The sequence below is a fragment of the Brassica rapa genome, chromosome A03, assembly GCF_000309985.2.
Source record: "Brassica rapa cultivar Chiifu-401-42 chromosome A03, CAAS_Brap_v3.01, whole genome shotgun sequence".
NCBI classification, from domain to species: Eukaryota; Viridiplantae; Streptophyta; class Magnoliopsida; order Brassicales; family Brassicaceae; genus Brassica; species Brassica rapa.
The window spans coordinates 28160951-28174877 of NC_024797.2; the positions used below are offsets into that span (position 1 = coordinate 28160951).

The window sequence follows — 13927 nt, forward strand, 5'->3', positions numbered from 1 at the left end:
CTCTTCTAAGGCTGGTCGAAAATAATGCCTTATCCCATATGAAATGGGGCGATTGTGTGTGGACTGTCGGTTTATAAACCTAGCCTTGTACCAAATATTGTTTTTGCAACACAAGAACAAGCTAAGTTCATACTGAACATTTCGACATGGCACGTGCTTAGCTTTCGGAATATTTAATCAGCACAGTTAATAATTGAGTTGCTTAAATTTTCTTATCCACAAAAAAATACTTGAAACTTGGTCAGAGATATTCCCCAACAAGTAGTCTCCTGGACTTTGTCCTCCAAGAATCATCGTCAATCAACCTCCTCTTTCTCTCTTCAGGCGTTTAAAACCAAAAATGACAATTCTTTCCTCTCTCGGAAGAGCCTCTCGATCTGCTCCACTTGCCTCTAAGCTCCTCCTACTCGGCACTCTCAGGTTTCACCTTTTTCACTTGTTTCCAGAAGTCAGAACCTTTTTATACTATATAGTTGCGTTTTCTCAGATCTTCTTGTAACGCCTTTATCTCCAATCTTTTCCTTATAATAACCTTTAGTGTTTGACTTAGGACAACGTTCTTGTTCTGTAAAATCTAATTCCTTTTTATTGACTTGGTCTCAAAACTAGACATGTGTTTCACAATCTTGTTTGTGTCCTAGGCACCACCTTTTTGGATTTGCACATTGAGAATGAGAATGTGTTGTATTCTTTACACATTTGACATTTGCAGTGGTGGGAGTTTAGTGGCCTACTCAGATTCTAACAAAAAGGAGGAAGAGCAGAAGCAGAAGAAGAAGAAAGTAGTGGTACTTGGCACAGGCTGGGCTGGTATAAGCTTTCTTAAAGATCTTGACATCTCTTCCTACGACGTTCAGGTTGTTTCTCCTCAGAACTACTTTGCCTTCACTCCATTGTTACCTAGCGTCACTTGTGGTACTGTTGAAGCTAGAAGCATCGTTGAGTCTGTCCGCAATATCACCAAGAAGGTACCTTTGAATCCTTCTTTCAAACAGTATCTGTAACTGCTTACTTTACAGAGTTTTGTTATTGGCAGAAAAATGGAGAAATTGAATTATGGGAAGCAGACTGTGTCAAGATCGATCCTGCAAACAACAAGGTTCTCTGCCAACCAGTTTTCAAGGATGACCCTGAAGCAAGCCAAGAGTTTTCACTAGAGTACGACTACTTGATCATAGCGGTGGGAGCGCAGGTCAACACGTTTGGCACTCCTGGTGTTCTTGAGAACTGTCATTTCCTCAAGGAAGTAGAGGATGCGCAGAGGATAAGGAGAGGAGTGATTGATTGCTTTGAAAAGGCGGTTCTTCCTGGTCTCACTGAGGAGCAGAGAAGGACAAAGCTTCATTTTGTTATAGTTGGAGGTGGTCCTACTGGTGTGGAGTTTGCAGCTGAGTTGCATGACTTTATCGAAGAGGATATCACCAAAATATACCCTTCGGTCAAGGAGCTTGTGAAGATTACACTTATTCAATCTGGAGATCATATCCTGAATTCGTAAGTAAAAGAATCTATAGTATCTTTTAGCCACGTGCATTCGGTTCTCGGTTTAGTTCTTTCGGTTTCCCTACTCTACTATATATCATATCTTGTTTGTATTGTATAAAATAAAAACGCAGCAATATTTTTTTTATAAAAGAAATTATAAATTATAATAGTATCTTTTTCCTATTTTATAATTCGTTCAGGTATTTAGAAATTATGGTTCGTTTGGTTCAGTTATTTTGGATTTTGGTTGGAAACCGGCTAATATCCGAAGTAATTTTGGATCCTATTTGATTCCGGTTCAGTTTCGGATTTTCGGGTTAAAATGCAATCGTGGGTTTCAGATTAAATATCAGATTTTTGAGTTTTGAAATAAAAGCTTGGATCATTCGGACAATTTTAAATATTTCAGATAAAATGTTTTACGGTAATTCGGTTATTTTGAGTGTTTCAATGTCTAAATAATATTTTTAAATTATTTGATTATTTTAAATCTAAATATAGTTAATATTGTTGCATCCGCTCAGATAATTGATAAGATCCAAACTTTGAACTCGTTTTTAGGTTCGGTTCAGTTTGAGATAAGTGATTGTTGTTGTTGCAGGTTTGATGAACGTATCAGTTCATTCGCTGAACAAAAGTTCTTGCGAGATGGGATCGATGTTCTGATGGGAATGCGTGTGATGTCTGTATCTAATAAAGACATCTCTGTGAAGATCAAATCAAGTGGAGAAGTCGTAAGCCTTCCTCATGGGTTGATACTGTGGTCCACTGGTGTTGGGACTCGTCCAGTGATCAGTGACCTCATGGAGCAAGTTGGCCAAGGAGGGAGACGAGTCTTGGCAACCAACGAGTGGTTACAGGTGAAAGGATGTGAGAACGTGTATGCAGTTGGAGACTGTGCTTCCATAGCTCAACGCAAGATCATGGGGGATATTGCGAATATATTCAAAGCTGCTGATGTGGACAACTCAGGGACCTTGACAGAAGATGAGTTACAAGACGTGGTTGATGATATCAATGTGAGGTACCCTCAGGTTGAGCTCTACTTGAAAAGCAAGCATGTGAGGAGTATCAAAGATCTTCTGACTGATTCAGAAGGTAATCCAAAGAAAGAAGTGGACATCAAGGCGTTTGAGTCGGCTCTCTCTGGGGTTGACTCTCAGATGAAGAGCCTGCCTGCAACTGCTCAGGTACACTTAAGTGGTGGGTTTTGTTGTGGAACTCATGCTCAACGGTCTTATTGTTTTTGTTACTGTATAGGTTGCTGCTCAGCAAGGTTCTTATCTTGCAAAATGTTTTAATAAGATGGAGCATTGTAAAGAGCATCCTGAAGGTCCTAAGCGTTTCAGAACAGGAGGGCATCACCAGTTTCGTCCCTTTCAGTATGTCAAACTCTTGCAGCATCCTCATTTAACTCTTTAAAATACAGAGATGAAACTGAAACCTCTTTTTTTGGTGGTTGATGACAGGTACAAGCACTTTGGACAGTTTGCTCCACTGGGAGGGGACCAAGCAGCTGCTGAACTACCAGGAGACTGGGTTTCAGCTGGAAGAAGCACCCAGTGGCTCTGGTATTCTGTTTATGCCAGGTAAATATATAAATCTGATGATAAGCTCTATTACTAATAGAATCGAAAGGGTGAATGAACAACACTAATGATGTGGTGAATGCAGCAAGCAAGTTAGCTGGCGAACAAGGGCTCTGGTGGTGTCGGACTGGACAAGGAGGTACATCTTTGGGAGGGATTCAAGCCGTATCTGAGAGCCAAATCTTGTAATGTGTTTGTGAGATTGTCTGACCAAGATTTTGTGTTTCTCTCTTTGGTGTACAAAGCTGTGGACTCTTTGTGATTACTGATTAGTGATGAAGCCAGACCTTTTATTCGTGAAGCTGATATACTTGGGCCCCGGCCCTGTATAGACCATGGGTAAATTATTCGGGCCTCTTTGCGCCTCACGAAATTTGTGCCTACGATTAATCTCTGTTTAATCTGAAAATACGATATTTAGCCTTTCTTTAATTAAAAATGAATAAATCTTTTTAATGGCGACCAGATTCAATTATGACAACCATTAAAAAATAATAACATTATGGAGTGACTGACTTGTCTGGTCCCATTGGATAATGATGGTTTTGGAATCTTTTGGAATTGTTTAAAAGAAGAAATTACTTCCACTGTAGATAATGTTGAATTAGTGGCAATCACAATCAAGATTTGATAATGTTTTGATGAGAACTTGGAAGAGAGACGATGTTTTGATACTTGAAACAAAAGACAGAGTTCTCATAAACGAACTTTTGCTCTAGATCTTCTTGAACATGTCTAATATTCACATAGATGACTATAATACAAATATACACTGAAGTATTATACAGTTTATCATCAGACAATCCAACTCGTTTTGACCGAGTCAAGCGGCTCCATGAGAAAGTCACCATGCATCATCATCATCATCTGGGGTGATGAATGTATGGAGTTAGAATTAGCCTTGGCTCCAGCAGCTGAGGTACATGACCTGACGGAGAGATTCATCCGGAGTGGAAGAAGAAGAAGAAGAAGGATGTCGTCTTTCTTCTGAAGGAACATCGTCTACGGGAACATCTGCGGCGGAGAGAGGGAGGAGATCGGAGGAAAGACGGCGTTGAAGCCGGTGGGCGGAGCTGAGGCTGGTTTTCAGCTTGACGCCGTGATCGGGGTTTCCTTGAACAGCTACGAAAGATGCTGCCATCCAGACCTTGTTAAGATAATTCATGATCCAGTAAACTTCTTTCTTTAGATCTTTGGAAACTGTAAAGGATTTTTGAGAAGCTCTGTGTTAACTGAAGGGAGATTAGAAGGTTTTGTCGGAAGATGAAGGAGAGGTGAGGGTGCGTACTTATAGCCAAAGGAAGATTGGCTTTGAGGGTTAAATGGTAAATTCGAAAGATCTAAAATAAGCGATACCGTGCAAATGTGCAATTGTCAGTGGGATCCAGGTCTTGGAAAGCAATTAGAGACTAGGATAAGACCTGCGCCTTGCGCAGGGTGAGTTTATTTGTATATATTATCGATAGTTTCTTTTATACATTTGATCATTTTATTTATATATATATAATATTTATTGTTGTTATTATATAATTTCTTTCCAATGAATCAGATCAATTTTTATTAAAAATAATGGAACAAAAGTATAATTAATACATCATGAGTTGATCGGATTGGACATTAAACAAATTATGACTTAAAACATTATTTTTTTCATCGAACACATTCTTGAAAAAAGTGAACAGTATTGTTTTCACAGTTGAATTATTTTGACTTTTATCTTCTATATGGTTTTGAAAACTTTCAAATCAACCATCGAATTGATACATGTCATTTTAATGTTTTTAGTCGTATACTTACGGAAAACTTACATTAATTTAAAATCGTTTTTAAAAAATCAAAATATAATATATAAGAAAAAATCTAACATATAAGAAAAATATAACATATAAGGTGTCCTCATTTTTGTATTTTAAATTCGTTTAAAAAAAATATAACATATATAAGGTTTCCTCATTTTTATAATTTAAAGTCATTTTAAGAAATTCAAAATATAACATATAAGAAAAAATCTAATTTTTTTATTATGTGGTTAATGTGATTGTTTATTTTTTTAATAATATAAAATTAAACAAAATGAAGAAGGATACAAAAATTGTTATCAAATCTTTATTATTCATAATCATTAATTGCCATATATATGTAAATAATATTAGGTAATTTAGTAGCATTTATTTAGGGAAAGAATACACACATCTTATATTTTAGGTTAATATAATGTTCTCTAGTGGACATTAAACAAATTATGACATAAAAACCTTATTTTTCCCCTCGAACACATTCTTGAAAAAGTGAACAGTATTGTTTTCATATTTGAATTAATTTGACTTTTATCTTACATATGGTTTTGAAAACTTTCAAATCAACCAGCAAACTGATACATGTCATTTCAATGTTTTTAGTGGTATACTTAAGAAAAACTTACTTTTTTGTAATTTAAAGTCGTTTTAAAAAATTCAAAATATAACATATAAGAAAAATATAACATATAAGAAAAATATAACATATAAGGTGTCCTCATTTTTGTATTTTAAAGTCGTTTTAAAGAAATATATAACATATAAGGTTTCTTCATTTTTGTAATTTAAAATCATTTAAAAAAATTCAAAATATAACATATAAGAAAACATCTAATTTTTTAATTATATGGTTAATGTGATTGTTTATTTTTTTAAAAAATATAAAATTAAACAAAATGAAGAAGGATGCAAAAATTGTTATCAAATCTTTATTATTCAAAATCATCAATTGTCATATATATGTAAATCATATTAGGTAATTCGATAACTTTTATTTAAGGAAAGAATACACACTTCTTATATTTTAGGTTAATATAATGTTCTCTACTGAACATTAAACAAATTATGACATAAAAACCTTATTTTTTTCATCGAACACATTTTTGAAAAAAGTTAACAGTATTGTTTCCACAGTTAAATTATTTTGAATTTTATCTTGCATATGGTTTTGAAAGCTTTCAAATCAACCATCGAATTGATACATGTCATTTTAATGTTTTTAGTCGTTTATTTAAGGTAAACTTACATTTTTGTAATTTAAAGTCTTTTTAAAAAAATTTAAAATATAACATATAAGAAAATTCTAACATATAAGAAAAATATAACATATAAGGTGTCCTCATTTTTGTATTTTAAAGTCATTTAAAATATATATATATAACATATAAGGTTTCCTCATTTTTGTAATTTAAAGTCATTTTAAAAAATTAAAAATATAACATATAAGAAAAAATCTAATTTTTTTATTATATGGTTAATGTGATTATTTAATTTTTTTTAATAATATAACTTTAAACAAAAATGAAGAATGATGCAAAAATTGTTATCAAATCTTCATTATTCATAATAATTAATTGCCATTATTCATAATAATTAATTGCCATATATATGTAAATCATATTAGGTAATTCCGTAGCTTTTATTTAAGGAAAGAATACACACTTTCTATATTTTAGGTTAATATAATGTTCTCTAGTGTTATATAATTATAAAATAATGTGACACTATTAGATTAAACTATACTTTATATTAGATGCTCTAGAATTCTTTGAAATAGAATTTAGAAGGCATTTAGAGTGCCACCTAGGATTTGGGGTTTTTTTTAATTAATACAAAATTAAGGTTCTAATTTTTCAAATGCTTCTCAATTAATATATAGGGGATGTTGACAAACCATTTTAATATTTATTTATTATTACATTTATACTTTTCTAATCGGTAGTTTTTGTAAATTATTTGATGGTTTAAGAATTACTCTCCTCTTTCTTTGCTTCTCCCTACCATCAAACCCTAGAAAGGAGGAAGCTTGGGCTTGCTTAGCTACTGCTCCGGCGATTGGTGCTTCTCACCGTCGCCGGGAACAGTCCTATGTTGTCTTTCTTTGTAGTTGCGTTTTTCTTTTCGGCTTTTCGACATTATTTTAGTTGTGGTGTCTGAGTCTATGGAAGGACCAAGGGTACTCTGGTCTCGGCTCTTGGTCACCTAAGCTCGGTTGGAGAGTCGATGGTGTGGGGTTTAGCCACTTCTGTGCGATGGTCGTGCTTCAGTCAAACCGGTGCCGGAGCCGGTGAAGGTTAGTGGTCAAGCTCGGGATCGGGCTTCTCCTATTTTTGTCACCTCCTTTGATGTCGAGTTTATGTTAGTGTTTTAGTCCTTGCTTTTGTTGTACGTTCAAGACGGGTTCTTTCCGTTTGTTCTGTTGATGAAACTTGGTCGGGTTTGGAATGCTTGGAGAAATTGGTCTTGGTGTACTGTCTCTGTTCTTGGAAATCAATTCTTGTGGTTGTTGATTCTTGAAGGTCAAAAGCTTTTTCGAGCTCTATTTTAGTTTTGAGGAGAATCAGAGGGAGATAGAAGTTTTTAGGAGCGATTGCTCCTTTTTTGGTCGATTGCCACCAAGATTTGTTCGTGATTGTTCTGGATTTGGAGTGGTTTTTATCCAGCTACCGGCTGTATGAATAAGACGTGTTCAGGAAGCTTTTGTAGGCTTCACTATGGGGTGTTGGGCGTATGAGGCGCGTGGAGAGCACAATCAAGGTCCAATAACAAGTCTTAGTTGGGATTGAAGGGTGTGTGCAGCGAAGGATTTTAACCTCTCTTGATTCGGTTTATGTGTTGGTGATGTTCGTGTGCGTCAAATCTATCTCGATGATCTTTTTTCCTGGTGTTATTTATGAATGTGTGCTTGTTAGGTATGCCCGTCCTTGAGTGCAAGGTGGTGCTCTCTTCTCTGGTAGTGTTCTGTCCCTTCTTTGTTGTAGCTTAAGTTATGTTCTTTGTTGTTGTTTCTATCTTTGGTTCCGAGAGGTGTTGTTTTACCTCGTCGGCTGATGTCTCCGGAAAGATTTTGTACTTTTGTTGGTTTTGTGTAAGGCACGGTTATTTTAATATTAATCCAACAGATGACAAAAAAAAAATCGGTAGTTTTTGCATTCTTTATTAATTTTTTATAACTGATAATAAATTATATATTTCTTAGATTCTAAATCTCAATAAAATATTATGAGAATTTTAATTAAACTTTTAAGCTAAGAAGACTTCTCAATTGTTTAGAGAAATGTAAGTGGTGAGTAAAGGAGGTATAGGAGGAAACAAGTGGCGGCCTTTGAGGGTCCTATATATCCTCAAGATGAGTCACCCCTCTTGAGCCCCACCTTTATTGTATCTTGGCGATAAGTGACCCTGTTTTAACTTAATTTCAAGATTTGTCTCTTGTATGTTTTGTTTTTTATATTTTTTATACTATGTGAAACGATAAGAGGCCCAAAACAAAACTAAATGATATTTGGATACATTATTGGGAAGCTGCCTAGTGCCTAGAACCTAGAGTCTAGAATCGAGGTCGCCGAGGGGTTTGATGGCGTGTAAGCTGGTCATTGGACGTCACGTGCTTCCATCACGTGGTATTACCGCCCATCAAATGCTTCTTGTCTTGTCCCTTTGTTCTAGTGAGTTTTTGATTGCTATTTAATCTTCGTTTGTGCATTATTAAATCTCATGGTTAATAGGAGTTGGCTTTGTGAGGACATAGATTTATTCTCTCATCTTATGGGTAGATAAGCCATATCTGCTTCTTCTACTTCAACTACTTTATTATTGCCTTTGACTATAAGTCTATATTCTATAACCAGTTGCACTTCTTTTCTTTGGGTCTGTGTAATTGTCGATTGTAATCTCAAAAATATAGCTCCATGAGCAAAAGCTCAGACCCTGCAATGTATTGCTGAAGAGTATATAACGTAAAATCTTGTGCTATTAACGCATATATTTCAAATATGAACAAGATGAATACTATAACCACCATGAGTCCATGATTTTTATTAGCATGTTACAGACATCAACTGTATGTCTTTTTTTTTTGGCTCTAATTGGTAAAGTCAAAACGCCGTACACCTTCAAGAGGAGGAGGAAAATTAGGTAGAAAAGAAGATGCGTGATAATACCAGATGATAGCTGAAACGTAAGAACAAAAAAATTTCTATGAGAAAAAAAAAGAAAGAACATAAGAGTCCAACAAGGCTAATGAAGACTGTAAGGAAAAAAAAAACAAGGCTAATGAAAACTTGTGTTGGTCAGGGTTGTCATGATAAGGAACATAAACATATAGATAGACATGGGAATTTTTATAAAATTTAAAAGACCATGCTCTAGAATGCATGCAAGAACTTTGGCCACTTTTCATCTCTTTCCTTCCTGATGATTGCAAGCATCTACTCCTTGGCACTGCATGATCTTACGCCAATATTATTGTGTCATTTACTTCTAGATCGACGACATAATTGTTGAGCAACTGAATTATTCTTTTTTCTAAAGATGTAAATATCATTATTGATAATGAAAATTTGATACATACAACTGACTTGTATCTAGTCTGCTTGCAAGCAAATCTGAGCCTAAGAACCCGCAAAAAAGGTTAAAACGATATTTTTAGGTTTCTAGCTCAGTTCTAAGCTATTCCCAAACTTGAAACAACTTAAAGCTAAAGAGAGAGTACACATCTATAACAACAGATCTGATAGCCACTGATGCATGAAAATAATAATTATATTACGAATTCAAATTTACCAATCAAACAGAAATTAAGTCTTGGTCATTATTTCAGAAAGACAAAACAAAGTTCACAAAGATTAGTAAAAAGAAAGTCATGATAAAGATTATAAACATATAGATAGATAAAGGTATTTCAAAACTATTCTTGCGAATGTATTTGCAATAAGTTCGATAGAAAAAGAAGAAGACATGAAGCCACCAAATATTACTCCAGTGTCCCATAATAGGAGAAAGTGGCAAGTGTTAGAAAGAAAAAGAAAAGCCATGAAGCCACCAAATACTACTTCTAGCGGCATCTTTGTTGGAGATGGGTTTAGTACAGGCCTGTTAAGAGATAAGTCCAAAATCAGGTTCGGCCCGTTAAACAATAATGGTGACTCGGTTAGAAGACAAAACGTATTATATATAGAGAACGTCACTCATTGATAGGACAGTCAGAAACGTACAGAAAAATACAGAAAATGAGAGCACCGCCTGTTCAACTACCGATAAAGTTTTGGACCTCGACCACTGGACGAGTTCGGCCCAGACGACCTCAGACCAAAAATAGAACAACACGAACTGTTTAGACGAACATCGTTAGTTCTTGTAATTGACCGAAATCTCTACTCCTTTACATTTTTTATTAACATTATTACATCATTGACCGAGTATGAAATCTACAATCTCCCCTTTTTGGAGATGCCTAACAGTGACTCCTACGTACACTCGCAAACTCATCACAAACAGAAGCACACAAATTCACAATACACGGCGGAAGAGGAACAGGCCCATCAGAGCTATATTTTTTCTATTGTAAATGAGATATTAGGCTGAGCCCATATTGCCTTGGCAACTAAAGCAAGTAATCACAATACACACTAATGCTCCAACAAGAACCTGCCAAGGAGTGTGACCAAGCAGCTGGAGACCACTTATTTGTAAGCGCAATCATTTCCAAGTCTGACGTCTCAACCGCCTACAACGGGGTCTTTCTCAATCTCAATCATTTTCGAGGTCTAAATCACCTTATGAGCTTCCGCAACCGCAAGAGGCAGACGTTTTGTCACACGTTGTGAGCTTCCTCTTCGGGTTATAACTAGTGAGCTTCCCAAGTATTGTCAGCACTTTGTGAGCTTTCCACTTTGGGTTTAATGATAATAGTAGCCTATGATCCGAACGCGGGTTATAATCCACTTAATACTGAATTTATAAAGAGCCTATGCGAATATTAAAACACACGGTAAATCTATAGTTTAATTTCCCCCAATATTTAATTTAGTTTGTCTTATAGATTTTGTTGGCTTCGTGCTTTATTCAGTTACATATCTTAAGCTTTTTCTATATTTTATTTTAACGATCATCTACATGTGTTTTTGAAATGGAACATTGGTAGTTTTGAACTAATTTAAAAGCAGTTGAGGACAATCTCAGAGACGTAGTTCTTGGAACAAACCTAATATATAGAATATTTGTGTATACTCTTCTTGGGTTTTCATACGGGAAATAAGAAGAGATCTACTCTGTTTCTGTAGTGTTTCAATTTTCATATGAAACATTGTGTAGTGTCCCAGTCCCACAATAGGAAGATAAAGAGACAAACTTTCATATGATATATTATGTAATGTCCCATAATAGAAGTGGGAAATGACAATAGAAAAAGAAGACATGACACCACCAAATACTACTCCAAGCTCTCTCTCCCCTTTGGAGATGGCTACATTGGCTCCTACACACTCACCGGCTCACACACACACACACAAATCCACAACACAAGGAGGAAGAGGAGAGAACGCAAGAGTCGTTGGATTCAGATGGACTTTCTTACAATTGCCATCCTACGGCCAGCAGTCACTCTCTATTTCTCTCTTCCAAAAAAAAAAAGATCACATAAATAGTAGTAAGAATATATTAGTCTTTCAGAGGACGGGGGAGAAGTTAAGGCGAGAAGTGTAAGTTGCTTTAGGAACCCAGTTTCTGGGAACGACGTCAGTGGCCGACAATGTTCTACCGGCGGACAAAGTGGTGATCTTGACGGAGAATGGTCCTTTGAGTGGCCCTCCGATAATGCACCAGTTGGCTCCCCATACATGCTTCATCTCTAACCATTCCCTCGCTCCTGCCTGCACCATTAAACAAACAAACAAACCCATCTTTACACTTTTGTCTATTTTATTATTACTTTATTCGATTTCAGTGGTGTGTGTGTGCCTTTCTAGTTGGTCAATAAAGAACCATGATTGTGCTCACTCCACTAAGTCTTTTCCTACTTTTCATTTAGTATTACAAAGTAAAAGTAGACTTTGAAGTGGAAGTGACTCAGTTAGTGACTTTGTGGTAAGAAAAAGAAAATAAAGTAGAGTCTAAAGAGGTAAAAGAGTACTTGGCGAATATGCATGGAGCCAATGTCGCCTTCTCCTTCTTCGAACTCGACCAGTAGAGACAACCAGAAATCAGTTGATCCTTCGTTCACATGGAACGCTATGTTCTTCCGTCTATATTTGCATGCCGTCCTTTTTGAAAATTAACAAAATAAAAATTGAGCAGTGAGAAGGACGAGATGGTCAACGGTCAAAAACGTGAGGGACCAATTACAATAAAATCTAATAGTAGTTTTTAAGACTCTGTTTACCTTCTTACCATTAACTACAAAAAAACTATATAATATAATTCCTATATTATTTAATTCGATCGTGCACTGTCACGAGTTAGTTACTGAAAAGAGTATACTGATAAAATAAATATGTACCTCCGGTAAATGACGGGGATGAGACCACGGTTGCGGAGGGGACCAGACTCTCCGGTGATAGCCAATCGACCAAAGGCTGCACCACTGAGATCAAAGTGAGTGTTGGTTTTGGAGCAGCCGGGGCACTCGTCAGTGACGATGACAGTGACGGCTCTCCGGGAACAGATACTCCTGTCCAAGCACCGAACCTTGTAACAAGCTCCACAGCCTTCACCGTTTTTGAAGAGAATAGGATTCACGGCTCCAACTCTCGCATGGAACGGCTTCACGTCCACCAACGTACCGTACCCACACGCTCCTCCTGCGCATGAAGACACAATTACGGTATGTAATGAAAAGACTCACTAGCTAGAGTGTGAACTGTGAAGTCATGATGTTTGGTTATATGTTGTTATTACCATCGCTTCCGTCACCATTGGCGCTTCCGTACCAAGTGGCCACGGCGGGAAGCCAATGAGCGTTAGACACGTGGCGATTGGGTATCACCGAGGCGGAGGAGATATTCAGCAGCTGCAGGACAATGCAGAGTGTGGCTAAGATGATGGCCGGAGGGAGCTGCATTTTCTCCGGAGATATCACCTGTGTCGCCGGGAAGAGGCTACTTTGGCGACAGTGAGTGAGAGAGAGAGTGTCTGAGTTATGAGCAATTGATATGTCAGTGTTGTTGTTTGTTATATAGAGGGAAAAAAAGGAACCAAACTGCTTTTCTGTAGTTTCTCTTTTTGTTTAGAGTTTATGACGGTTTAGTCCCTATTCCGTTGCTCTTATTTACGGTGAGATGCCACTATAGATGGACCTACCGGCAGTTAAGGCGTCGATTTCGCACGATCCAGCGTGTCATTGTCAGGGGACCGACAAGGGTGTTTTAGTAATTTTTGAAGATTCGACCGTTGAAATCTCCCGCAGATTCTGTGGACGAGATGAGGAATCCGTTAAGACACTGACTTGCCCTTTGCCCAATCTCTTCTTATCTTTTTCAGTTTCTTCCTATATCTTTAGATAAATGTTTCATTACATATATTGGCATTTTAGATAGATATATACAAATTTGTATTTCACTACAACTTTGAATATATACCACTGTTTACTTATCTGTTGATTGTGAGATATCTGAAATACAATCTTTTTATGCAGTGAAACTCGATGATATTTAAAAGGATTAAACCGGTAAAACAAGAAAGCAACTGAAAGTTAACTTGCTAAAATTAATCTTTTTACTTTTGCAGTATTGTATGTTGTGTGTGAAAGCTTCTTCGGACGACTTATCCGTTCTATTTATACGAGAGTATGTTGATCAACTTTTTTATCTTTTCTATTCCAAAGCATTCTGAATTCAAAAGGGGGATATAGGCTGATTTTCCCATATAACAAAATTGTGGAGGGACCAAAGTCTACTTATAACAAATTTAGTATATGTATTAATGGTTGGGTGTACTTGAATGGAGGACTGAATCGATATCTTATACTACTATAAATTACACATGGGAAACTTGATGGCCAATTTCGTGTGCACAACGCTTAAATCATTGCATTGTGAAAATATAAACTAATAATTTTGA

The 13927-nt window shown here is 36.3% G+C and overlaps 3 protein-coding genes across 3 annotated transcripts; 1 reads left to right on the forward strand and 2 right to left on the reverse strand.

Moving 5' to 3' along the window:
- The first annotated feature begins 160 nt into the window (after positions 1 to 160).
- On the forward strand, positions 161 to 3410 carry LOC103861816 (external alternative NAD(P)H-ubiquinone oxidoreductase B1, mitochondrial). The gene is made up of 7 exons (XM_009139522.3): positions 161 to 420; positions 713 to 968; positions 1037 to 1494; positions 2087 to 2675; positions 2746 to 2867; positions 2955 to 3074; positions 3160 to 3410. The coding sequence occupies exons 1-7, from the start codon at positions 341 to 343 to the stop codon at positions 3245 to 3247; spliced, it is 1713 nt and encodes a 570-aa protein (XP_009137770.1). The 5' UTR covers positions 161 to 340; the 3' UTR covers positions 3248 to 3410.
- Positions 3411 to 3716: 306 nt separating this feature from the next.
- On the reverse strand, positions 3717 to 4349 carry LOC103861817 (wound-responsive protein-related). Its single transcript, XM_009139523.3, has one exon. The coding sequence runs from the start codon at positions 4237 to 4239 to the stop codon at positions 3970 to 3972; it is 270 nt and encodes an 89-aa protein (XP_009137771.1). The 5' UTR covers positions 4240 to 4349; the 3' UTR covers positions 3717 to 3969.
- A 7189-nt stretch (positions 4350 to 11538) lies between these two features.
- Positions 11539 to 12929, reverse strand: EXPB3 (expansin-B3-like). The gene is made up of 4 exons (NM_001301939.1): positions 12767 to 12929; positions 12369 to 12669; positions 12003 to 12132; positions 11539 to 11742 (listed from the first exon to the last, which is right to left on the reverse strand). The coding sequence occupies exons 1-4, from the start codon at positions 12927 to 12929 to the stop codon at positions 11539 to 11541; spliced, it is 798 nt and encodes a 265-aa protein (NP_001288868.1).
- Between the last annotated feature and the right edge of the window lie 998 nt (positions 12930 to 13927).